The sequence below is a fragment of the Rhopilema esculentum genome, chromosome 21, assembly GCF_057945365.1.
Source record: "Rhopilema esculentum isolate cy_ngs chromosome 21, ASM5794536v1, whole genome shotgun sequence".
Classification (NCBI taxonomy): Eukaryota; Metazoa; Cnidaria; class Scyphozoa; order Rhizostomeae; family Rhizostomatidae; genus Rhopilema; species Rhopilema esculentum.
Window position 1 is genome coordinate 2,358,770 of NC_142835.1, and position 27,571 is coordinate 2,386,340.

Genomic DNA, 27,571 nt, shown 5'->3' on the forward strand with positions numbered 1-27,571 from the left:
ACACCTTTGTCCTAAGAATCTCTCGCGCGCAGAAATTTGATCGAAGTCAGTGGAGATTGGAATGAGTAGAATTTTGTACGAACGCTACCAAACAAGCGTCAGTGTAGATCGGATTTGTGTTCCTCATTTGTTAAAAGGCATGGCTCTGGAGGAGGTCCATAGAGATAGGATAATAATTATCCTATCTCTATGGGGAGGTCCTAGGGGTCATAGGGGTCCTAGGGTCTGGTTTTTTCAGTATGCCACTTACAGGGTCCCCACTTCTATATGTACTCATTATTCGTACATAATCATTCTTCGTACATAAAAATGGTACACTGCAAGGCCATACGCCTAAACCGTCGCCTGGTGATAACCGATGTCCCAACAGCGGACGACTTCAACGTTGTTGATTGCAATGAAAACGAGGAACTGGAAGATGGTGAAGTTCTTATCAAGACGCTTTTTCTTTCTGTCGATCCCTACATGAAATTCAGAATGATAGAAGGGGATTCTACATACGCGTATTTGAAACCTTGGGAAGTTGGCGGCATATGCGATGGGGGCGGTGTTGGTGTGGTCATAGCAAGCAGGTTTGCAGGTTTATCAAAGAACGATCTTGTGGAATCTTTTCATTTCAAATGGCAAACTATTTTCAAGACTGACGGAAAGTTTGTCAACAAGGTACTTTTCGATTCGATGTCGATTTCCATGCCTCTTTAGGGCAGGGAAAGGGCAGTGGGGTCGCGGAGAGGTGCCCGGGGCACAGTCCCCTTGTTATAATTAAAACAGATTTGTGATCGCATTAATTTGTTCTGCATAGTTTGGTGTAGCCTACCCCTCTATTTCCGGAACCGTGGAGGCTGGGGGGCTGTGGCAAACAGTGGCATGTTTTCTTTATAACAGTGTACTGAATGAGAGGGAAACCAATATGCAGCCCCTCACTGTGAATTTCGTTCCGACGGCACAGATAAAGTATTCATAGCAAGGAATTGTTTGGTGCATAATATGTATTTGTTTGGTGCATAAGAAACACGGAATACCGTAAATCCTCGAATGGCCCCCCCTCCTAAAAAAAGTACTTCCCTCGAATAAGCCCCCACTCTAAAATTACAAACTGTCAATAAACCCTTTTCGAATAAGCCCCCACTGCTACCGTATTTTCTCGAATTGGACCCCTCAATTTGACGGTTTTTGCCATCTGAGGTTGCCTATGGCATTTATTGAATTACCACGACAAATTCCTACTTTTGGTAGTAATTAATTAAATACTCATAAAGAAATTCCTACTAAAAGAAAAAAGGTCTTTTAATAATTTCTTCTTATTCTCTACAATATTTTATAAGCCCCCCCCTCGTATAAGCCCCCCTCGTATAAGCCCCCCTCTTGAATTAGCCCCCATCCAAAAATATCTAAAATAAATATGTCCCCAGGGGGCTAATTCGAGGATTTACGATAATTGAGCATACATAAAACACAAAAATGCAGCTCAGATTTGGTGAACTTGAAAGCATGGCTTCCATACGTACCTTTGATACAAGCCGCACCTAAATTATACCACATTATTATATCTTGTTATCGAACTTGTGAAGAATGTTTTTTTCAATGAAAAAAATCTATTGCTAATAATATGAAATTTTTTTTGTGGAACAAAATTTGAACAAAACTCTGACAGTGACCAGGGCCGGTCCCCCCCCCCCCCTCCAAGAATAGACCGTTGTGTTTTAGTCGGTAAAATTGGGATTTTAGTTGGTAAATTGGGGTTTTGAGGGGTAGATAATCTTTTTCAAATTTTCAGACGAAAAATTGTCCTTCATGTAATTCTTAAAAACATTCAAATATATCAGAAGGTTCTGCAGTTCAGTTTTTCCATTGATTCAGAAGAGGATTTTTAGGAACATCACAGAAGAAGATTAACCTCAAGAAATTGACAAAAACAGAGACAACTTTAGTCTGGGAGATGCATTTTTGGCCATTCTAGAAGGCTTAATTTTAAAAAAAATTCTTCCACTTCAGACCCAACCATGGTGGGTCCTACTATGTCACTAAACTTGATTCTTAGCCCCTCCAGGCTTAATTTTGTGGCCCTATCTCTGAAACTGCGAAGCACAATGCTCCAGGGTCGTCTACAATCTCTTACGCTAACTTCATGCAAGAAACACTTTTCACAGAACTTATCTGTTATCAAGAAGTGGGTCCAGTTGAAGAAGAGAAGAGTTCGATTCGGTGTTTCAAATGGTTGAATAACCTACGTGACTACAAAAGCTTTTTTTTGAATTTTTTAAAACTAGTAGTTTTACAGATGAAATTGCTTTGTAATAGTTGAAATTTTGATATTAACAATACTAAAATACTTGCATTAACGTAGTCAGTAGATAAAAACTTGCACCCCCCTGAAAAATTTCCTGAAACCGGGCCTGATAGTGACCCCTTATATAAATTTCCAGTTAATTTCTCAGAGTCATTTTTGTACTCTTCTTTATTTTAAATTTTTTCTCTTTCATCAGATAGAGAATGATGTTGTTAAATCAAATGCATCCCAGTGTCTTGGTCTTTTTGGCATCACAGGACTAACATCCCTGCTTGGTTTAAAACATTTCGGAAACATTAAACAAGGAAAAAGCCAGACTATTGTCATCAGTGGTGCAGCAGGAGCATGTGGGTCAGCTGCTGGTCAGGTATTAATGTGCTTGTTGATTCAAATTTGATAAAAATATTCAGTGTCCCCATATAAGCAAAATGTTTAAAGAAAAGTTTTTCATCATCTACGGTCAAATTTATGGACACTAAACAAAACAAAGAAATCTTCATTCTTTGCCAGTGCCACCTTAGAAAATTTTTTTTTGCTAGGTAACACCTGAATCCTGTGTACCACCATTAACACCTCATGTACCATCTAAGCATTAAGTGGCTTCAAAAGTCACCGATCATTTCATTCAGTCATTTAGCGCACTGGAATAACACTGTTGCTTTTGAAGCCTCAAGCTAGAGCTTGATTCTGGCCAAGTACAATGTTTACTGTTGTGACTTGGGCGGGACATAGGTGTGTACTATGTGTTTTCTAACAAGAAGATATATATATGATGATTATGTGTAATTATTTATACTCAAGAGAGGGAACCTCTCTCAATGCCTCGTACATCTAACCCTAATCAATACCGGCAACGGGAGGGTGTAATGCAAAGAGATCCCAGAAATGCCAAATATGGTAAGATCTTCTCACCATGTGTCCCAGAGCCCTGAACCCAAATGGAGGTTTTCTGTCTCCTTCGCAATATTTACAATTTGGAACCCCCTTTATGATATTTAATATAATTAAAGGCACTGAGTCATGATAAAAGGAGAGGGTATACCCAAATATGCTGAATCGTGATTTTCATGATGAACTTCTATTGGTGGACCTGGTTTTGGTCACATGAACACATCTCTTACCAATTTACAAAACAGGTTCCACAGCAAAGCCAAAGATTTTTCGGAGGGGTACAAAAAATATTTTTGCCAATGAAAAAAGCTGTTTTCTCTTAAAGGGCATGGTCATAAGACAGCTTAAATAATCTTATTCTGCTTTAATGTAATTTTTCTTCAAAATTCATAATTTAGTTTGAAAGTTCAACTGCTATAGACATGTTGTAATAAAGAAATATTGATACATTACAGTTGTTGTAAAAAGGTTACAATTGTTCTACAGGATGAGAAAGAATCTTCTTCTTTTGCCTAACAGTAATTATTTGTGCCAACAGACAAAGTGTTTGGAGGTACAGTACCTCCTGTTTCTCCCTTTGGTGACCTGAGCTTCTACCAAAAACCAGGTAATATTAACAACCATATGGATGCTGATATCACAATAAACTAGAGCAACCACCCCAAAAGCAAATGACCCCCTTTCTATTTACCATGACTCAATGTCTTTAAGCCAAAGAGTTACCAGTTCTGTGTAATTCTACATGAATAAATCAAGAGGTGTTGTAATATTTAAAAAAAATCAAAGTCAGTCCATAATAAAAACAGCTTTATTTAAGCTCAAAACCCCATTTTAAATGTAGTGCAATAAGAATTCTTATAAGATGAGGTCAACTGGATATAAATTTGGGATATAGATTGACAAATTAGCAATCTGATTTATTTTTTACATTCTGTTTACATTAGTAGTTATGTGAGCCATTACATCCAGATGCTTTTTCCAGAAATTTCTGCACTTCCCAACTAGAACACTGAGCTACTTCCAGCAAGCATGGTTTTGTTTCCACTGCTCACTATTTCTTTTGTGTTACTGAGGTTGTTAATAATGTGAATTTTGTGATGTTTTTAGATTTTCCTGTCTTGCTTTTCCCTGGCTAAAAATGATATTTCACACATTTTTCTTATTTATTGCAACAGATTGCAAGGATATTTGGTGCTATAAACGTTGTTGGTATATGTGGTTCAGAAGCAAAGTGTAGATATTTAACAGAGGATCTTGGCTTCAATGCCGCCGTCAACTACAAAACAGAAAATGTGACTGCCTCCTTGAAAAAAGCTTGCCCTGGTGGTGTTGACACTTATTTTGATAACGTTGGGGGAGACATCAGTAATGACGTCATCAGGCTGATGAACCAAGATTCTCATGTTGTTTTATGTGGTCAGATATCAACTTACAACAAAGAGCTTGAATATCCTCCCCCCATACCTGCTGAAATTAGAGAGATTCTAAAATCAAGAAAGATTACAAGGGAAAGATTTTTGGTCCTTAATTATTCAGGTATTTGTTAACTTTTTTTAAAACTTTATTGCCGGTGAAAAACAAGCAGGCAATTTTTGCTACAACAGTTTCATTGTTAGCTACTTGCACCTGCCCAACACACAGTCAGTTTAATGCACTTTTAAATTTGTCACATGAATTTCCGCAATGCAATTATTTTTTGTGTTAGTGCAGGTAGTTGATAATTGTTTACTATTTCTAGTCAGTAGTGTATTGTATCAGAACAGATAGCGGTGTTGGTCCATGAAAAATCATGATAAGGGCAAGGCTAGGCCGAAATATTTAAAATGACAGTAGGACTAGATTTGTCTGTAGGCAGTTGTCTCAGTTATATTAGGTATGCATCACTTAATTTATTACAATTTTCATACAGACTGCAGTTACAGATTCAAAGATATCAAAATTACAAAACAACCTAAAAATAATTCAGTGCCTTTTTTAAGAAATTTTAAGTAGGGGGGCAATTCTTGAAAAGGGACGGGTTAAACAAGCAAAAACGGAAGATAAGGGGTTTTTTCTAGGAAGCTTTTATGATTCCATATTTCAAAGAAATTCATTTCGTATTTTAAATGAAATGAACAGCTTTGTGTTGACACTTGAAGTTAAGATATTATTAAAACGTGAAAATATATGTCTGATCAAAGTCCCAGTAAATTCATTATAAAAACTGAGAAAAGAAATCCTCTATTTTTGTGAGTTTCTATAGTTGGCTTTTATTCACGACGATCTTTTTTATGAAAAAATCTTGGTATGGCTGGCCATGTGTCAAACTTTGATGTTGGGAGGCCATTCCATGCAACGAATAGTTTCTTTCTTAATGTTGATTCCCTTAATTATGAATATACAGTGAAACACTTCTTTCAACGGTCATACTATCAGGTTATACAACGATAATGGCAGACAGCAAACTTTGAACGAGTCCAGTACTTCTTCTAAGCATGTATAAAGTCCTCGTTGAAAAGTCTTGTTTGGCCTGAAATCAGCAAAAGTATCGAAGACGTTATCTGAAAACTCTTTCACTTGATCCCCCGATATGTCTGGATTATTCAATTAAATCGGATACTATAAGAGGGAAGGTAGCCAAAAAATCACTATGCTAAAAATCTCTTTGCAATGGAACTGTTGAAAGATGAGTGGAATTGGGATAAATCATGCAGACCAAAAACACAATTAAATTTGTGGCACAAATTTATACCTAAACGCAGACAAACACGTTCCACAGCTAATTTTGCTGTCCGGCCCTCTTACATTTTCTGTGCCATTGGTTTTTCTTAATCTGAAATGAATGACCACAGTAATACAGGAATTAAACAGTAATTTTAAGGGCCTTGTTTTCTAAAGATTTGAGTCCTATACTAAAGAGTGCCAATATACATCTCCATTTATTTTTGATACCCTAATTTCATTCAGTTTTTAGTTTTCAACTGCAAAAAAATCTCCCATGTAAACTTACGAAATCACTGTCATGTAAACATCTATGATGTCGTTTTCCAATCGTTTTCTATTACTTATGGCTCCTGCAGGTGTACCTCACCATTTTACGTAGTGGTGGCGACCAACAAGGGACTGGGGTCAAAAATCTGTTGAATGCGGGGGCAAAGTCGAGGGATGGTAGGGAAATTGCCCCTGCAATTAGGATGTTACTTTGCCTTTATCAAAATGTTTTTTTTCTCAAAAGAGCAAAATTTGCATTGGGGTTTTGTATGTATAGAAAGGTATTTTATTTTATGCTTGTTTGTTAAGATGGCTAAATTTAAAAAGGAAGAAGCTTGGAGTTCAGGATTGGGATAAGGTAGTTGGTGTTGGAAAAAATGGTATCGAAAATTGGGTGTTGGATTTGGAGATAAAAAAAGGTGAGGAGAAAAAAAAGAAATAACGATGGAGACTTTGATTGAAAGGAAAATAAGAAAAGAAAGCAGATAAAAAGATTTATAAGTGGTAGAGAGAGTAACAGACAAGGAATGAATGTAAACAGTGATGTGATAGAAAATATAATTATGTGATTCAAAAGCTTTTGGGGAAGACTGCAGATTTTGGGATCTTAAATGGTTTGAGTCTATTTCTTTTATCGAAAGTTCTTTCTATTGTTTCTGAGTATGGCAGCATTTTTAATCTATGTCATCGGTGATTATATATCGTTTTATGATCTCTGCATACTCTATATTTCATAAAGATTCTTAATGCTCGATATTGTTTTTTGAATTTATTAGACGATGTCAAATATTTGTTTTCTTGTGATATCATTGTATCCTGATACGTTTTGGGATGCGTTGAATTCTCCTGATTTGGAAGGGAAACTGGCGATGGAGTTTCCTCAGCTAGTACCGACTTCATTTTGTCATCAACAGCAATCAAAATGCGATCGCTGCCGCTGTCATACTTTGAAACCGTCATCCACAGTTGCTGTCTTATATTTGACAGTGATGTTAGAAGGGAAAATTCCTTCGCATTTTCTACATCTATTTTATCCTTACTACCATCACGCCTTTCACTCCTGTTTCAAAGATTTGCTTTCCTTCAACGTTTCTGTCATGGGAGCTGATGGGCCAGGAAAAAATTAAAGTGGAACTGACATGAAAAATGAAATAACATAAAATCCATTGGTTACATTTTAGTATAGAGCTGGCATGGCATATGCTTAACTGCATATGCTTAACGGCATTCTCAATATTTGTTACAAAAGCTCAAGTTTCTAAAGTTTCTAACAATTATTCTTAGTTGAACATTATTTTGGTGTATTTAACAAGCACCTCACAGCTTCTCAGTTTCATTTCTCTTATTTTAACAGCTGAATGGAAAGAAAGCTTGGATATTCTAACAAGTTGGTACCAAGATGGCAGCATCAAATCTCGTGAGACAATTACTGAAGGGATTGAAAATATTGGACATGCTTTTGTGTCAGTGATGACCGGAGGAAACATAGGGAAACAAGTAGTCAGAGTAGCATAGATTCTAAGGTGTTGTACAGGCAATTCAGCTACCAAGCTTTGGTCAGTGCAATTTTAGTGGTCTGTTGTGTCTAAATGAATAATAAGATGTGGATAGAAGCAACACGAATGTTTTTGCAAACGCGCTATTTAGAGTAGCTTAAATTCATTTATGCAATTAAAATGTTTTGCTATTTTTGAGGCATAATAATGTTACTTCTAATAAGCTCCAATTTAAAATGGAGTTCATTACTTTATGAGATAAGATAGATACACTGGCAACAAATATTAACTGACAGAAGTTTACCACTCCAGTAGAAAGGCTTTATCTTTTAAAATACGATCTTTTTTCGTAAAAAGGATATCGATGTTTTGGAATGATTCGAAGCTCGGATGTTCTTATTTCTGTATCATTGGTTTTCCTGCATTTTTAAAATCAATTAAATTGATTCAAAAACAATTAATAACGGCTTTGCGGGTCATTTTTAGCACACGATTGATCACATGATAAAATATTATCTTTTTTGGTAACATGTATTTTTAAAAATACATTGTTTTTCCTTCTGATTTTCCATCAGAAGCAGGGCACGTTGTTTTTCTTGGCACGTTTTGGAATGATTCGAAGCTCGGATGTTCTTATTTCTGTATCATTGGTTTTCCTGCATTTTTAAAATCAATTAAATTGATTCAAAAACAATTAATAACGGCTTTGCGGGTCATTTTTAGCACACGATTGATCACATGATAAAATATTATCTTTTTTGGTAACATGTATTTTTAAAAATACATTGTTTTTCCTTCTGATTTTCCATCAGAAGCAGGGCACGTTGTTTTTCTTGGCACGTTGTTCTTATTTTTTGAAAAATTGAGAGTGTTCTTTTAAATTGCGTTCTTATGAAGAAGCGTGCTAACTGTAATTTCAAGGTACTAAACCTTTCATAACTTTGAAAGATAAAGTGATTGTTTTGTCTTACTTTTTTTCTTTGTATTTGTTTCTACCTAGCATCCGAAAGTAGTTTTTAGGACATTGAGAAGCTCATGCTTATCGAGCAGTGTCGTGGTCCTTCCTCTCGATGTGACCACACCTCATGATTCCTATGCCTGGAATTCCTACCTTGTCGCCATTTCTACACGCAGGACAAAAGGAAAAGTGTTGGTATTTTTCTTAAGATTTCAGACACTTGACCTGCACATGTTAGAATCTCGAATTCACTCCACCCTCAGTAGAGATGCTACAACAACATGCATTTCCTGACAGTGACAGATATGTTCCTACGTTCCTTTTTGCTGAGACCTAAAAATGGTTTCCTAAATCTAAATGAGAAGTCTTCCAGAACGAATGAAAGTCATACAGCAAATGACAGAGGTGTTTCGGCTTCAATTTCAAGATAAAAAATCCATTAAACACAACATGCGAAAAAAATGATTTTTTTGACTGACTCATTCCTGATGATACTAATTTGAGTTTGAGTCGAAGAGAAAGTTTCTATGGTTTGAGTAAACTGCGAAGGAGGCGTTTGTTTACCTTTGCGATGATCGACCATTGACTTGTGAACTCTGCTACCCGTTTCAAAATGGCACCCGTGAAAAGTGTGTGTTTGAAGACTTTAATCAAGAAAGGTGAGCAGCCGCTGGCTGAACATTTTGAAGTGAAAGAATCTGATGAATCTTTCACACTGGAAGATGGTCAGGTACTTGTGAAAACCCTGTATCTGTCTGTGGACCCCATTCTGCGATACAAAATGAGCCAGGGTACTTTTCTGTCGCCATGGACTGTTGGAGAGCCGTGCATTGGTGTAGGTGTGGGTGTCGTTTTGGAAAGCAAGTTTCAAGGGATCGCTGTTCACGACATCGTTGAATCTCGTAATTTTCCCTGGAAGACGCAATTTACAATCGATGGAAAAACTTTGAACAAAGTAATGAAGTATCTTTGCAATCATTACCTTAGTTTTGCAGAACAGGGTTTCTGAAGTTATGTGAACAAAATATGTAGGGTGCCTTATTGGGCATTTGCTTATAAACAAAACATGTAGGGTGCCAAGATTAAATAATGTCGCACAATGGATACCCAATAACTGTTTAGCAAATCACATTTGGTGAAACTCTTGAATTGAAAAAAGTCAGACATTGATAACTTTCACTGTCTTCACCTAAACTCACAATGGATATAGGATTTCTAAAAGCCTATCTTAATGATTGGTATCTGCAAAGATGGCTTTTTTCCTAGGGAGATACAAGCTACAGAATCAATTACTTTGAAAAATAAATTGCTGATGCATTATATTAAAAATGATGCATTATATTAAAAAGAATAAGTCCGAGAAGTGATCCTTGAGATTCATCTGCAAATGTTTCATGCCAAATGCTTGATGAACCTAAACATTGACCCTTTATTTTGTAGATAGAAAATTATTATTCACTAGATGAGCATTCAAAGAAAGTAAATACTGCCAAAGAGCACCTGAACAAATTCCAAATCCATAGTTATCATAATCATACAGAACAGGAAACTGGGAGACTACAACATCACCACCTGCCAAGATTTGAATTTCTGTTATGCTGAAGATTTTTTCTCTGATTTAGTTTGATCAAGAAGTCTTCAGAGAAAAACCTTCCCTGGCACTTGGGTGCTGTGGACTCACAGGACTCACTGCATACTTTGGCATTAGAGAAAAGTGTCACATCTCACCAGAAAGGAAGCAAACTGTTGTTGTTAGTGGTGCAGCAGGAGGTGTTGGGTCTATTGCTGGACAGGTGATTTGTTTTTTTATTTTTTCTCCATTAGACAGCCTTGCAGAACCAGAGGCATTGGGATCATAAGGATCCTGTATAGGATCCTCGCAGGATATTGGTAAAGGATCCTACAGGATCTTATGCAAGATTCTGTACAAGATCCTATAGGATCTTATAGGATCCTATAGGATCTTAATAAGATCTTACAGGATCCTGATAAGAATAAAAGTATTCCTTAAAAGATCTTAATAGGATCCTATGTATTTCTTGAACCTTAGTGAAAAATCTTGCAGGATCCAGTATAGGATCCTATATAGGATATGTGCAGGGTCTTGAATAGGATCTCATCAAGATCCTGTAGGAAATGATTCAGGTCTTGGACAGGATATTTTTAGGATCCTGTATAGGATCTAATCAGGATCCTGTATATGATCTAATCAGGATCCTGTATATGATCTGTTCAGGATCCTATATATGATCTTATCAGGATCCTGTATATGATCTAATCAGGATCCTGTATATGATCTAATCAGGATCCTGTATATGATCTAATCAGGATCCTGTATATGATCTAATCAGGATCCTGTATATGATCTAATCAGGATCCTGTATATGATCTGTTCAGGATCCTGTATATGATCTGTTCAGGATCCTAATAAAGGATATTGTAGGACCTTCTACCAAATAAGAGTTCAAGAAGTAGATCTGTAGAGAGCAAATCAAGTTCCATGTGATTCACATTTAATAAAGTCACAATCTTTGTATACTACATTTTCATCAACTATGCTTAATTTACTAGTTTGTCAAGACATTTCTGTTTAATTGTTCTGCTTATAACCACACTCTGCTTTGCTGTATTTTACTCTCTTTAAACTGCATTGAAAGCACCTAGAATGAGAAAAGATTTAAATTTTAAAAAAATAGAAGGTTCCAGATGAATCATAAGGATTTGAAATTGGTTTTAATCTTACATTGTAAAATTAAGTCTTGAAATGTCTTACGATAAAAATCTCGCAGAAGGGTGACTGTTTTGCATGGCCATGCCCTCTTTCCATCAAGTACAAGAAAGGATGGTGCAACGGACCAAAGGGGGCCACTGAACTCTTGTTTTTGCATGTTTACATGGCAGACAAACTTTTATTTGCATTTATGAACTTCATTACAGTATTATCCCTACTATAATCCTATATATTTTGAATATAATAATGTACGGCTGTACATGGTCCCGGCAAGATATACAATTATAGCGATTTCAAAATATTTTCGGTTATGGCATGATTTGTCTTCAATCTACTATTTCCTTTGGCTAAAAGATTTTACGATTTTTGCAAGAAAGTCACATCTTACATAGTATGGTAGAACGCTTTATGAACCTATTTCAGTTTATCAACATCATCAACTGATTCTTAACATCAACAAATGTTGCTTTTCGCAACCTCTTGGTATTATGGCCAAAGATGTGACTTTCTTGCAAAAATCGTAAAATCTTTTAGCCAAAGGAAATAGTAGATTGAAGACAAATCATGCCATAACCGAAAATATTTTAAAATCGCTATAATTGTATATCTTGCCGGGACCAGGAGGTAGATCTTCGTACCTTGACAATCCAAGGTTGAAATCTCCACAGGACATTACTTGTTTGTTTTCTTTTGTCAACTACAAAAAATCGTTTTTACAGACAAAAAATTCAGAATCCCCTTTTTATCAACAAAATTATCATAACCTGGAGGACTGAGACTTTCAGTTACAGTCTTTTATGAAGTATATGTTCTAAACGCTTTTTTCATATAGGAGAGAGCTAATATTTGTTTGAGATAAGCTGAAAACGTTATGACATTTGTGTAAAGCATTTTCCTTGAAGTCAGGGAAGCTACAGCCCCCCTAAAGCAACTCATTGTTGGAAAATGTGTACGAAATTTTGCTACTCTGTCGAGATTTTTAGGAAATATTGTCTATCGACAACCTCCTTATACGAATTTTGACTCTCACTGCGCCTGAATTATTTATAAAATGCACGATCATATTAAAAGTAGCATGGTGGCATTTGGTTATAAGTATTTTGACCTGGGTCTGCGCTATCAAGCCTTTCAAGAAGACTGCAACCATTTCCTTGCAACCGATTGTTTGACAGAAACAAAACAAATTGGAATTCAATGTGACTTCTAGTAATGGGGTGTCATCTAGATAATTGAGTGGAATTTAGCTTGTCGGCATTTGGAACAGCCCCAATTTTGGCAGTGGGTTGAAAGATTTGTGCCAGCCCTTTATTTTAAAAGAGAAAGCCTCTTGGATGTGCGTCATGAAACTAATGAGGCGCCAGAAAATGATTCTGTGAATAGCATTTTTTTAGTAGTTTTTTTACAGATTTTCCATAAGAACGGGCCCAAAGATGGCCAAAAAATTAAAAATAGTACTGATCACCCCCAACTTCAAGAAGCTACTCGAAATTTAGTTCTTTTAGTCGATAAGAAACCTATTTGTGGTTAAATTTTCATAGATAATAGAAAGAATATAACTCCTTACAACTGATTAGGTGTTTGTTACGTTTGATATTATGTTGCGTTTGTTTGTGTTTTTTCCCATAAAGTAGCTTTTTAGTTCTTGGTATTAAAGCAAACTTTCAATAATATATTCATTAATAAGGTTAAGAAAATTTTAACTTGTAGTTTGCTTAGTTTCTTATGAAAAATGCGCATGTTAGCTTTTGTGATGTAAAAACTTGGCCCACTAGGAACATTTAAAACGATACAAAGATTTCTAAACTTGGTAGCAAATTGGCTGTTGGCGGTTTGAAACAGTTTTTGAGCAATTTGAAATTTTAAAGTGCAATTTTCAAGGTTCACACAAAATCTACTCATTTAAAGTGTTTCCTGAAATTAGCCTTCTTGGCCTTTACATGTTTTAGCAGCAGTTTTAGGTCAGACTCTAATTTTTTTAAAATAATATCTGGTCTAGCACAGTACCAAAGAAGAAAATTCATTTACCTGCTGGGCTGGATCCATTCTTCTCGATTCTTTTGCTTGCAATCTTGACTTTTTGGAAAAAGCGCCTGACAGATGTTCAGCATTTGCATCTCTGGAAGTCAATCTTCTGTTCTCCACCAACAGATTGTCTCGTTCAAAAAATGTGACCCGCTGGACTGCCAAGTGTCCTCTGATTGGTTGGTAAAAAAGGCATGCGACAATTCACTTCATTAGCGATGGTTATCGCAGTTTATGAATCCCCGTACCTACCAGAACACCGGTTACAGCACGATCACCCCTTGAAAGTCCCTGATTTTGAATAAGTCGAAAACAAGTTATTTGAAAAATATTCTTTCCAGTTCAACATCGTTTTCTATAACCATATTTACCCGACAGCATATCTAATTTGGGGTGCAATGATAACCAATTTGTGCAATGACAAAACGGTTTTGTGCAGTGCTAAAATGGAAAGCTGCTCCGTTATAAAACTGGTGCTTTAATTATGGCGGACGAATTTTATGCCTTTTAGATAAACTTCAAACTTTTTGAACCTTAAAAAGAAAATTGATAGCCTGAACATGCCCAGGGCCCCCAAGAGTTGGGGAAGAGGCAGGAGTGTAGCCAAGAAAATTGTTTAGAGGGACGAAGAGGCGATTTTTGCCGACAAAAAAGGGCGTGTTTCATTCTTTAAGGGTGTGGTCAAAAGATAAATACTCTTGCATGCTGCTTTTATTCCTTTCTGTTTCAAAGTTTATACTCTAGTGCCATACTTTGATAGTTCAACTACACAGAAATGTTGCAAAAAGGTTGCAGAGCAAGTGCCCAGCAAAAATCCTTACTGTGCCGACCAACAAATTGTTGGGATACCACACCCCCACCGTAGCCCCCCTATGCCGACGCCTCTGGGAAGAGGGGGCAAACTGCAACAGCGAATCAACGTCTAGCATCTAAGGGGCCACATAAAATAATGAGTTTCATTTTAAAAATGGAATTAATTCAACCTAAAAAGAGTATGCCTAAAAATAGTAAATCGATTTAAGCCAATACATGAAAGTGACATGAAGAAATAATTCTGAAATGTATTTGAAAAAGCTAAACTAAAGGGTGTGGTATTTATATACATCAGAGATTGATATGATCATATGTTTTGTTTTTCTTGCGCTTTGCTGCATCAAAAGTCCACCAAATCGATTGATATACACTTAGGATCAGGGGTGTAGTGCTAGGGGCTGAGCCCCCCTTGTTAATGCTAAAAACTTGGCAAATTTATATTTTTCTATAGTTTTTTGCAACTTTTTGTGCAAGAGCCCCCCTTGTTATTTTGATAGCACTATACCACCGCTTAGGATTCAAGATGCTGGAAGGATCCTGGTCAGAATGTAACAGGATCCTGTTTGACTTTGTACAGGATCCTATCTTTATATTCAAGATCCTGACAGGATCCATGTCACAATCCAATAGGATCTTGGAATTGTTATGTGTAAGATCCTAATCAAGTTCTTGTAAGATCCTACAATGTCATTCTGGATCCTAGCAAGATCCTATTCAAGATCCTGTTTTAGAATTCTGTAAGATTTTTGGTAGGATCCTGTTTAAGATCTTCAGTTGTTTATCACCTACAGGATCCTTATGTAAGATCTTGTATAGGATCCTATACATTTAGGATTCAAGATGCTGGAAGGATCCTGGTCAGAATGTAACAGGATCCTGTTTGACTTTGTACAGGATCCTATCTTTATATTCAAGATCCTGACAGGATCCATGTCACAATCCAATAGGATCTTGGAATTGTTATGTGTAAGATCCTAATCAAGTTCTTGTAAGATCCTACAATGTCATTCTGGATCCTAGCAAGATCCCATTCAAGATCCTGTTTTAAAATCCTGTAAGATTTTTGGTAGGATCCTGTGTAAGATCTTAAGTTGTGTTTGTCTTACAGGATCCTTATGTGGGATCTTGCATCAGATCCTATGTACACAGAATCTTGCAGGATTTTTGGTAGGATCTTGTCCAGGATCCTAAAAATCTAGGATCCTCCTAGGATCCCACAGGATCCTGTAGGATCCTGCAAGATTTTTCACCGGGGTTATGCCAATACAAATAATATTGTTTCGCCTAGAAACTACAGTCCAAAAAGCAGACAAAAAGGCATTTTCCTTTCAAGAAGCAAAGTTCTTTAATGTATTAACAGACAAAATGAAGAGTTGAACTTCAATTTTAAGTTTTCAAGCTTTTTGTCAACTTTTAACTTTCACTTTTAATATTTGTTTTCATAGTGTATATATAACTATTTTTTCTTTTAATTTATAAATTAAAAGTTTATGTACATAGATTTATATTTTTGACAGGTCCTTTATTGATAGCAGCATCTTGTTGTTGAAAAAAGTTAACCTGTATAAATCTGATACTATTATTACTCTAATTACATGTTGAGGTAAACCAGTGCCATCGAAACGAAATTCATATTGGGGGGGGGGCTGTCCATTGTTCTCCTTCTCATTCAGTACACAGTTATCAAGGAAACATACTACAGTTTGACAGTTATTAGGAGGGCTACAGCCCCCGAAGCCCTCCTGGCTCCAATGGGCCTGTAAACTATTCAACTTTGGTATTTCACTATAAAATAATGAATCTTTAACAAAATTTTGAACATTCTGTTAAAATTTTATCAATTATTAGCTGGCAAAAATCAATGGTGCTTTCAATGTTGTTGGCATTTGTGGCTCTGAGACCAAATGCAACTTTCTTAAAGAAGAGCTTGGTTTTAATGGGGCAATCAACTACAAAACAGATGACATCTATGGAGCATTGAGAAAGTTATGCCCAAATGGGGTTGATTGCTACTTTGATAATGTTGGTGGGGACATCAGCGACCACATAATCAGGCAAATGAACAAAAACTCTTGCATTGCTGTTTGTGGACAAATCGCTGATTACAATAAGGATGTCCCTTTTCGGCAAGATCTTTCACCAGACATTGCTGGATCGATAAAGGAAAAGAACATACGCAGAGAATTCTTTGCTGTTTCAAATTACAAAGGTAATGGCACGCAGGTTAAAAAATGTCTTCTTTTTAAAAAGTTGTAATAAATTCATTGAAATGGAGATTGTTTGGCTTTAAAAAACTTGAGTCAGCAAGAAATTTCCTTAAAACTGCATGAATCTTTTTTTGATCATTATCTCAGGAGTGGTGTTGATTGGGAAAGTCTTTATACCTCCCACGTCTTTACCTTGGTACACCATAAGATCTCAGCATATTTTTGTAACATATAGCCAGTACTTTTATTGCACAATTTTGCATATCATGATGAAAAACCTGCATATCCTCCATAATATCTTCTTACCTAATGATAGCATTTGCTCACATCTTCAAAAAGATGCTGTCATTATCGAAAGCACATAGAATATTACTTCTAATATCTCTTGAAATCCATATTGTTCATATAGAAGCATGTTGCAACTGTAACTTTCTCTTAATGCAAATCTTTTGGCTAATCTCTTGAAAATACAGTACCTGTGCCAAGCATTTCTCCTTTTACCCCATGTCAGAGAGCTTTTTATCTCTTTTAGCGGAGTTCAAAGCAGCAGTTGCAGAGTTGGCTGGTTGGTACGTAGAAGGGAAACTGAAGGCCAAAGAAACTGTATTTGAGGGGATTGAGAACACAGGAAAAGCGTTCATCTCTGTTTTAACTGGTGGAAATATTGGAAAACAGCTTGTTCAAGTAAGTGCAGGGCATTAGGAAAGTTGTATTGGATAGAAGGAAGGACACGACGTGAGTTTGCTACATCAATTTAGCTTGTTTGCAAGGACGGACAATATAGAATTGACTAAACGGCACTTTTATATACCAAATGTTGTTTGCTGTTGCTCAGTGCATGTGGCTTAACGTGTAAAATGTTGCTTAAATCGATTGATTCTCAGGACCTTTAAAAAGCAGAGGATGGCCAATAAATGATGCGACGTAAATCGGTTAAATCTTTCCTTCTTTTCTTTCGATAAAATCGTCCCGGCAGCTACATAACTTGCATGCTAACAACGGCATAATGATTAACGCGCGACGTGGGCATATTCTTTCTCAAGAACTATCCCAGAGGTCTTCCAAAACTGATATATCTCCTATAAATATTTCCAAACGACTATGAGCAAAACGAAGGCGACAAGATCTTTCACAAGCATCTTGCCCCTAAAATGGTGCATGCCTAAAACTGCTTTCTCTTGCTGCTACTTTTCCATAATTCTTACTTCCTAAGATGAGGTACGGGGCTCCTATATATACTGAACTAAAAACAATAGACATACGTAAATAAAACGGTGAAAGGAAGTAATCTACTTAGTAACGAGCGGGGTGGGGTAGCGCGATATCCTAAAATACTGGGTTGCTATGGCGATCTACTTAACATGCTGATAATTGACGTAGGTATGAAGTTACTCATAATATTACAAAGATTATCCTAATACACGTGATAGAAAAATGCGGAACGAGCAAGGAAAGTTACAGATAAACAAGAGTGATTAGGTAAGGAAAATCAAACGAATGGACTAGAGAGAAAGGCCTAAAATTAGCAGTATTACATACCTCCCTATCGAGAAAATAGAAACGTCCTCGTTTCTGCGTGCTAAACAAATTGTGACTAACTGAAGTCTGAAAAATGCCTAAAGTCTGTGAATAAAAGTCGACAAGTCCAGTGGATGGATTGAAAAAAAGATTGGCGTTTTCTCCGAATGCATCTCGGGATGGTATGCAGGGTGTTCGAACTGTCGTCTCGTGAACAGTTGTTCGTCGCCTTCCATCTTGAGGTACATGTCCTAAACTGATTCGTGAATCTGGGTTCGGGTCTGTTTCCAGCACCATATAATCCCACTCCTGTCACCAATGTAAAATGTTGCTTAAATCGATTGATTCTCAGGACCTTTAAAAAGCAGAGGATGGCCAATAAATGATGCGACGTAAATCGGTTAAATCTTTCCTTCTTTTCTTTCGATAAAATCGTCCCGGCAGCTACATAACTTGCATGCTAACAACGGCATAATGATTAACGCGCGACGTGGGCATATTCTTTCTCAAGAACTATCCCAGAGGTCTTCCAAAACTGATATATCTCCTATAAATATTTCCAAACGACTATGAGCAAAACGAAGGCGACAAGATCTTTCACAAGCATCTTGCCCCTAAAATGGTGCATGCCTAAAACTGCTTTCTCTTGCTGCTACTTTTCCATAATTCTTACTTCCTAAGATGAGGTACGGGGCTCCTATATATACTGAACTAAAAACAATAGACATACGTAAATAAAACGGTGAAAGGAAGTAATCTACTTAGTAACGAGCGGGGTGGGGTAGCGCGATATCCTAAAATACTGGGTTGCTATGGCGATCTACTTAACATGCTGATAATTGACGTAGGTATGAAGTTACTCATAATATTACAAAGATTATCCTAATACACGTGATAGAAAAATGCGGAACGAGCAAGGAAAGTTACAGATAAACAAGAGTGATTAGGTAAGGAAAATCAAACGAATGGACTAGAGAGAAAGGCCTAAAATTAGCAGTATTACAAACGAATGCAATATTTCCATGACAGCATGGGGATCAAGTCTTGATCGGCTGAGAACGTGCAGTTAGTCATGTGGCCTCTCTCACCACTGGCCGATCACAGCCCAATTTAATGTAGACAAACTCAGGCAAAGGCGGAAAAAATTGGGTTTTTTGCCCTCTTTTTTTTAAAAACAGCGGTAAAATTTGCTTGATCACGCGCAAACTCTTAGCCAATCAAGATTTGAGACCTATGCTTTCATTGGCAAATTTTTAAACAAGTGTCTGACTGATCCTTTTCAAGGATTAGGCATCGCTCCATACTCATCAAGGATTAGGCATCGCTCAACACCAGTGAGTATGCATGCATGTTGAGTGTTGCTCAACCGAAAGCTCAATTTGTGTGGCCAAGGCTTTTGAGGCTACATGCATATGTGCTCAGCAATGCTGTAATATTGATGTAATATTGGGTTTTTAATCACATATATAGATAAACATACACATATATTTATATAAGTAATTGATAGGAAAATTTATCATTCATGTCACGCTCGTTTCCATAAATGTTTCTACCTAGGTTAGGTGGGAAAGAAAACATAGAACCTAAATTTCAAATCAAATAGACGCAAAGTTGTATAAGAATCAACTTTTTAACATTTATCCAAAGTTGAGGGATCCCTGCTCTGGATCTCATTTCATGTAACGTATCAAAAAGATTTGTAAAATTTAAAATGTGGAATGTCAGACCCCATGATGAAGACATGCTCCTGATATTAATAAATGACATTAAGGGTATTGATCGTTTAAAATAATTTTTTGGTTGCTTTTAGCTTGGTTTCGTTGATTGCTTCGTTGTGCATTAAAGCAGTTAGTTTCTATTTTGGTTACTCTATTCGGGTTGTGCCTAACCTGAGCTGAGATCAGGCTCGAACGAGAAAGGCTACACGGAAAAATGGTAGAAAAAAGTAAAAAAATGAGCTTCTGAGAACACTGTGTTCAAAACTGCTTGCAAAATCATTCAAGTTTAGGTGGCTCGCCAGCAAGCGAAATTTATCATTAGCGTTTGTTTCATAAGGGTATGCATGACCTTGGTTCGTAAAACCGTTCTTGCTTTTCAATCAGCCCCTAGCTGATAAAGACCAAAAGAAGAAAGTGCATTAGTGTTTTTTCGGCGAATTATCATCTGTTATTTTTTCCCGTCATTTCGAACTCCAAGCCCCAAGCATCGCGTTAGGCTAGATTGTGACCACGTTTTGAAGAATGCTCCCTTTACCTTTGTATTCAATATCATGAGGAACATCATTAAATCCGATTCTGAAATAAAAAATTTGATACAACGAAGTTTCAAGTATTTTGAAAACGAGGTCCTAGATAGAGTAGGCGCATTGATATTTCAAAATTGTTTGCTTCAAACGGAGCCGTATTCTATATTCTCATTCAACTAGCAATGATTGATTGATTATTGCCACATCGTCATTCATTTAGTCGCTGGACACCACGTGACGTATTATTAATCTGACGTCACAGTGTTACAAGACCGGTCTTCATATTTAAGCAGTGAACACTAAGTTTGGCAAGTAGTTATTAGCCAAGGTAATTTAGAAGAGTCGCGTAAGTTCTTCGGAAAAGATTTAGTGTTTACAGGAGAAAAAGATATAGGGATTCAGCATGCTTAGCGTACAAGAATCGAAAATTAAGGACGATGCAGCAGAAACTAGGGCTGAACTGCAGGCCGAGCTTACGAAACTTCAGCGACAGTATCGACTGCTTGTGGACGACCGAAAGTCGTATCGAAACGAAACTGAGCATATGCTGAAACGACAGCGTCAGGAAATAACCAGCTTAATGCGAGAAGAAGGGGATTTAATGAAGGATATGAATTTAGTAACACAAAGGAGCAATCACGTTGCTGATACCAAGATCCTTGACGAGCTGCGTTATCTTCTCAAAACAGAAGATGTCATCAAGAGAACAATCGATGGAGAGAATTTGCAATTGCATAATTTTCAAGAAGAAATGAGGAAAGAGGAGACAAAAATCGAGGTATGTTTGGCACTCAAGTAGGCATGAGAACCGAAAAATGGTTGAGGTAAAGGAGATTAGACAGATTTGCTTTTTAATCAAGAACACTCCCTGTTGTCTATGAGTCCTTCTTCACTCTTGTACATGAGCTATATTTACAAATAAAAACCAAACTGCTTTCTCCTTGCTTCGAATTTTGCCATTTTTGATAAGTCCTGCTTCCTCCCCATCCCCTTTTTGACATCACGGTAAGAGTGCCGTTTGCTGACATATTTCTGAATTTTCATAGAATATATAAATTTTTGCGAAGATTGAAATCAAAGCTTTTTCAACTTTCAGATAAAGAATAGTAGCAGTGAAAGCTCTTCTTGTAGAATATTATAGAATGTGATTAACTGTAGGGTGGTATGGGCAATAGATTTGAATCAAGTGAAAGGATATGACGTGAACCAGAAATTTCCCATACATCATTTACATTTCTCATTTTTAAAGGCTGAATAATGATTGTTTTTGTTCAATACATCATCTAGAAGTTATGAAACTTTAATATCAAACTGCTACTGTTTTATTTGTTTTCACAGAAACTGTCCAAAAAGGTTGGTGGACCAGGGAACGACCAAGAGAGACACAAGGCAACTCAAAAACGTGTCAGGATGCTAGAAAACCGGTTGAATCAAGCAACGGTCAGGTATAGCAAGACCCTTGCTAGGAATAATTTGCATAGGCAAAACATCGAATATATCTTTGTCCAACGCAGACGATTTTCAGGTAAGAACCCATTAATGGGCGAAAATGATATCTTTTTAGCTGCGTAGGGTTGTAAATTCCATAAAAGGGCAAAGTTTAAAAGAAAACAAACTTTGAATATTTATATTGAATAATTTTTTGTGCATAATTAGTGCTTATTCTCAAGATATTCAACTTTTTGATCATCAGTAAATTGAAATGCTCAAAAAACCTGCTTGGGGCCAATTGAAGTGTTTATCCATTTGGAGGCAGTTTGCTGCAGAGAGGTTCGTAGCTGTGGGCTAAAGGCTAATCAAAACTTTTTGCTTGCTTTGTGTAGACCTCCATTCGAAACTGCGAAAACTCTACGAACATGACGTCAAAGAAAAGAACAGACTGATTGATTGCTCCAAAGCTTTGTTTACATCAAGAGAGGAGGCTGACCATCGCATGAAGTATCTCAAAGAAAAAGGGGCAAGAGATCTTGCAAGCTTCAATGCTGAGCTCAAGGAACTGGTGCGAATTATCGACCATGATAAACGGCTGCGGGATTTCATGACCACAAAAGAGCAAGACTTGAACGAATTTTACGAGCAAGTGATTCAAGGAAGGTCAGTGTGAAATCTTTTGATGTTGCTGGTCGACTGTATGTATACTAAAGCCGAGGCTATGTTTGGCTCGTTTTCATTTGATCATAGCTGAGTTGCTTTTTCAAAGGCCTGGATCTTCATGCTGTCAGGGTGGTAACGGCAGTCTCACACTGCTTTATAGTTCCTGCTGCTTGAAACATAAACTTCAAACCTTTCTTTTTACTTTTTTTTCTCGGGCTGGATAATATCGTTGTTGACTTCATATAAATATAGCTTTTGCTGGTCTCCACGCAGTTATGAAAAATTACTTCATAGACATCGTGAACAGAATTTTTTACTTTTTTAAAATGTCTTGTTAAAACACCTAATGATAAAAATCTTTTTCAAGAAACAGAAAATGCATTCTCAAACCACAACTAAATGCAACAAGCCCCCAGCTCTTTTTTTATGATTTCAGATCTAGCTTTCAAATGAGGCGATTGAATAGAACCTTACCAGCAGAGTTCCAGTGTAAACACAAAAATCATCACAATAATTTTCTTTCATAATTTTGTCTGCAAATCAGAATAGAAGCAATGCTATCTTTCTTTTGCTTTCTAAAACGATTTTGCCAATGTCTACCGCCAAAACTGTTGTAGAAAAAAGGATCTAACATTGATCTTTGTTAGAAACCAAAAAATGAACCACTGAAAATACCTCACATCTCGCAGAAATAGAATTATGAAGGGTATTTGATAGCATCACCAAATGCCATTTATGAAAGGTGATACTTTCAATACGCATTCTCTCAATCTTTGAAAATGTCCTTTTCTAGACGAGACAGGAAGGCTGCGAGTAATGCAAAAGTTCTTCAGAACGAAGTGGCATTCTATGACGAAATTTTCCAACGTTTAGTTGATGTGAGTGGTGACAAGGATGTAGATTCTATGGTTACACGTTTCATCGCAACTGAAGATAAGAATTTTGCAATGTTCAATTTCGTTAACCAGCAGGAAATGAGTAAGAAGCAACTTGAAGTTGACATCGAGTATATAAAGGCAGAAATGGTTGATATGGGTAACCTTAGAAGCTCTATGTCCACAGAGAGAAAACGAATAATGTCAGAACTGGAGGAGAAGTACTGCAAGGTCACGCAGTCACGAAAGACGCACAATCGTGAAGATAAGATAGCAAGGAAGATATTTGAAGAAGCAAAGATGAGAATTGGGAATTTATTTAACGGAATTGCATGTGACATAAGCGGTATTGCATTGATGTTGGGAAATACGACCATCACCGAGGAAAACATGGCACAGTTTTTAGGTGTGATCGAGAGAAAGGCGAACGAAATGCTGCAAGTCAAATTGATGATGGCGATCAGAGACAACAACGAACACGAAATCTCTCTCATTCAAGCTGCTTGGACAGGACACCATAGCAAAGGGAATAAAAGTTCCAATGCCCAGCAGGGAGAAGGAGCCGAGGGCTTAGAATCAATGGCAAACTATTCGCGTGGATCACAAAGACCGCTGGGAAGGCAGGATACGATGAAGCCTCTCCCTGAAGATGAGGCTGCAACAATTTGAATTAATTTTATCTTCGAAGTACATCTAGTAAACCTTTCATGTAAATATTATTCTCGGCAAATATATAAATAGACGAAAAACGTAATCTAATTTCAATTGCTGTTACTGTTTTAGCAAATCTGTTCAAGATTAATCCAAAATTTTTGTCATCAAGTGGCTGCAATCTCCTGAAAATACCACAATTTTATATTACAAAAGTTCATACGACCTCTGAATAAAAGCAATTTTGCGTTTCGCCGGATCTTTTGCTATAGCAAAAGTTCTTTTTCCAAGTATTTGTGGCCAAACTTGATCTTCAACTGATGCTCCTTTTAGAGAAGTTTAACTTTATGAATTCTACGAAGATTTTCTGAGAGGTGATGTAGAACAAAAACATATGACAAGAGAGTTTTGTTGCTTTTGAAAGGGAATTTATGGTACTAAAGCAACCAGAATCAGATATGAAATCTCAAACATTCATGCTACAGATCCACTTGAAAAGAAATTCACAAATAGTGACTTCTTAGATGATTAATTATTTATTATTCAAAACAGCAAGTCTATCTTTTGAAGATAGTTCTAAATTTTCTCTAAATTTGTAGAGTTCTTCAATATTTATCTGATCAGCTTTTTCAACATTGCAAACTGTTGAATTGACATGAAATATTCCTTATTTCAAACTACTCCGCACATATTTGTTTATTGGGTAAATGGTACAGCCTGTTCCGATCATGCTTAAGAATGGAAGTTGTGCCTGATGGCAACGATAATGATATTTAACATCATATAAATGTATATAGGCAGTGGTGGCGCCAGGGGAGAGCTAGGGGGGCTACAGCCCCAAAAATCGAGGTATGTTTGGCACTCAAGTAGGCATGAGAACCGAAAAATGGTTGAGGTAAAGGAGATTAGACAGATTTGCTTTTTAATCAAGAACACTCCCTGTTGTCTATGAGTCCTTCTTCACTCTTGTACATGAGCTATATTTACAAATAAAAACCAAACTGCTTTCTCCTTGCTTCGAATTTTGCCATTTTTGATAAGTCCTGCTTCCTCCCCATCCCCTTTTTGACATCACGGTAAGAGTGCCGTTTGCTGACATATTTCTGAATTTTCATAGAATATATAAATTTTTGCGAAGATTGAAATCAAAGCTTTTTCAACTTTCAGATAAAGAATAGTAGCAGTGAAAGCTCTTCTTGTAGAATATTATAGAATGTGATTAACTGTAGGGTGGTATGGGCAATAGATTTGAATCAAGTGAAAGGATATGACGTGAACCAGAAATTTCCCATACATCATTTACATTTCTCATTTTTAAAGGCTGAATAATGATTGTTTTTGTTCAATACATCATCTAGAAGTTATGAAACTTTAATATCAAACTGCTACTGTTTTATTTGTTTTCACAGAAACTGTCCAAAAAGGTTGGTGGACCAGGGAACGACCAAGAGAGACACAAGGCAACTCAAAAACGTGTCAGGATGCTAGAAAACCGGTTGAATCAAGCAACGGTCAGGTATAGCAAGACCCTTGCTAGGAATAATTTGCATAGGCAAAACATCGAATATATCTTTGTCCAACGCAGACGATTTTCAGGTAAGAACCCATTAATGGGCGAAAATGATATCTTTTTAGCTGCGTAGGGTTGTAAATTCCATAAAAGGGCAAAGTTTAAAAGAAAACAAACTTTGAATATTTATATTGAATAATTTTTTGTGCATAATTAGTGCTTATTCTCAAGATATTCAACTTTTTGATCATCAGTAAATTGAAATGCTCAAAAAACCTGCTTGGGGCCAATTGAAGTGTTTATCCATTTGGAGGCAGTTTGCTGCAGAGAGGTTCGTAGCTGTGGGCTAAAGGCTAATCAAAACTTTTTGCTTGCTTTGTGTAGACCTCCATTCGAAACTGCGAAAACTCTACGAACATGACGTCAAAGAAAAGAACAGACTGATTGATTGCTCCAAAGCTTTGTTTACATCAAGAGAGGAGGCTGACCATCGCATGAAGTATCTCAAAGAAAAAGGGGCAAGAGATCTTGCAAGCTTCAATGCTGAGCTCAAGGAACTGGTGCGAATTATCGACCATGATAAACGGCTGCGGGATTTCATGACCACAAAAGAGCAAGACTTGAACGAATTTTACGAGCAAGTGATTCAAGGAAGGTCAGTGTGAAATCTTTTGATGTTGCTGGTCGACTGTATGTATACTAAAGCCGAGGCTATGTTTGGCTCGTTTTCATTTGATCATAGCTGAGTTGCTTTTTCAAAGGCCTGGATCTTCATGCTGTCAGGGTGGTAACGGCAGTCTCACACTGCTTTATAGTTCCTGCTGCTTGAAACATAAACTTCAAACCTTTCTTTTTACTTTTTTTTCTCGGGCTGGATAATATCGTTGTTGACTTCATATAAATATAGCTTTTGCTGGTCTCCACGCAGTTATGAAAAATTACTTCATAGACATCGTGAACAGAATTTTTTACTTTTTTAAAATGTCTTGTTAAAACACCTAATGATAAAAATCTTTTTCAAGAAACAGAAAATGCATTCTCAAACCACAACTAAATGCAACAAGCCCCCAGCTCTTTTTTTATGATTTCAGATCTAGCTTTCAAATGAGGCGATTGAATAGAACCTTACCAGCAGAGTTCCAGTGTAAACACAAAAATCATCACAATAATTTTCTTTCATAATTTTGTCTGCAAATCAGAATAGAAGCAATGCTATCTTTCTTTTGCTTTCTAAAACGATTTTGCCAATGTCTACCGCCAAAACTGTTGTAGAAAAAAGGATCTAACATTGATCTTTGTTAGAAACCAAAAAATGAACCACTGAAAATACCTCACATCTCGCAGAAATAGAATTATGAAGGGTATTTGATAGCATCACCAAATGCCATTTATGAAAGGTGATACTTTCAATACGCATTCTCTCAATCTTTGAAAATGTCCTTTTCTAGACGAGACAGGAAGGCTGCGAGTAATGCAAAAGTTCTTCAGAACGAAGTGGCATTCTATGACGAAATTTTCCAACGTTTAGTTGATGTGAGTGGTGACAAGGATGTAGATTCTATGGTTACACGTTTCATCGCAACTGAAGATAAGAATTTTGCAATGTTCAATTTCGTTAACCAGCAGGAAATGAGTAAGAAGCAACTTGAAGTTGACATCGAGTATATAAAGGCAGAAATGGTTGATATGGGTAACCTTAGAAGCTCTATGTCCACAGAGAGAAAACGAATAATGTCAGAACTGGAGGAGAAGTACTGCAAGGTCACGCAGTCACGAAAGACGCACAATCGTGAAGATAAGATAGCAAGGAAGATATTTGAAGAAGCAAAGATGAGAATTGGGAATTTATTTAACGGAATTGCATGTGACATAAGCGGTATTGCATTGATGTTGGGAAATACGACCATCACCGAGGAAAACATGGCACAGTTTTTAGGTGTGATCGAGAGAAAGGCGAACGAAATGCTGCAAGTCAAATTGATGATGGCGATCAGAGACAACAACGAACACGAAATCTCTCTCATTCAAGCTGCTTGGACAGGACACCATAGCAAAGGGAATAAAAGTTCCAATGCCCAGCAGGGAGAAGGAGCCGAGGGCTTAGAATCAATGGCAAACTATTCGCGTGGATCACAAAGACCGCTGGGAAGGCAGGATACGATGAAGCCTCTCCCTGAAGATGAGGCTGCAACAATTTGAATTAATTTTATCTTCGAAGTACATCTAGTAAACCTTTCATGTAAATATTATTCTCGGCAAATATATAAATAGACGAAAAACGTAATCTAATTTCAATTGCT

The 27,571-nt window shown here is 36.9% G+C and overlaps 4 protein-coding genes across 4 annotated transcripts; all 4 read left to right on the plus strand.

Annotated features, from left to right (window-relative positions):
* The first annotated feature begins 165 nt into the window (after window positions 1-165).
* On the plus strand, window positions 166-8,626 carry LOC135684879 (prostaglandin reductase 2). Its single transcript, XM_065200571.2, has 4 exons — window positions 166-663; window positions 2,487-2,657; window positions 4,357-4,717; window positions 7,506-8,626. The coding sequence occupies exons 1-4, from the start codon at window positions 268-270 to the stop codon at window positions 7,664-7,666; spliced, it is 1,089 nt and encodes a 362-aa protein (XP_065056643.2). The 5' UTR covers window positions 166-267; the 3' UTR covers window positions 7,667-8,626.
* A 188-nt stretch (window positions 8,627-8,814) lies between these two features.
* On the plus strand, window positions 8,815-17,507 carry LOC135684881 (prostaglandin reductase 2). The gene is made up of 4 exons (XM_065200573.2): window positions 8,815-9,560; window positions 10,228-10,398; window positions 16,020-16,380; window positions 16,911-17,507. Exons 1-4 carry the CDS (start codon window positions 9,219-9,221, stop codon window positions 17,078-17,080), a joined length of 1,044 nt encoding a protein of 347 aa, XP_065056645.2. The 5' UTR covers window positions 8,815-9,218; the 3' UTR covers window positions 17,081-17,507.
* A 2,394-nt stretch (window positions 17,508-19,901) lies between these two features.
* On the plus strand, window positions 19,902-23,878 carry LOC135684876 (coiled-coil domain-containing protein 63). Its single transcript, XM_065200568.2, has 4 exons — window positions 19,902-20,919; window positions 21,480-21,666; window positions 21,965-22,235; window positions 23,029-23,878. Exons 1-4 carry the CDS (start codon window positions 20,545-20,547, stop codon window positions 23,777-23,779), a joined length of 1,584 nt encoding a protein of 527 aa, XP_065056640.2. The 5' UTR covers window positions 19,902-20,544; the 3' UTR covers window positions 23,780-23,878.
* Window positions 23,879-24,029: 151 nt separating this feature from the next.
* Window positions 24,030-27,569, plus strand: LOC148957564 (coiled-coil domain-containing protein 63-like). Its single transcript, XM_089114907.1, has 3 exons — window positions 24,030-25,357; window positions 25,656-25,926; window positions 26,720-27,569. Exons 1-3 carry the CDS (start codon window positions 25,243-25,245, stop codon window positions 27,468-27,470), a joined length of 1,137 nt encoding a protein of 378 aa, XP_088971033.1. The 5' UTR covers window positions 24,030-25,242; the 3' UTR covers window positions 27,471-27,569.
* Window positions 27,570-27,571: the final 2 nt, after the last annotated feature.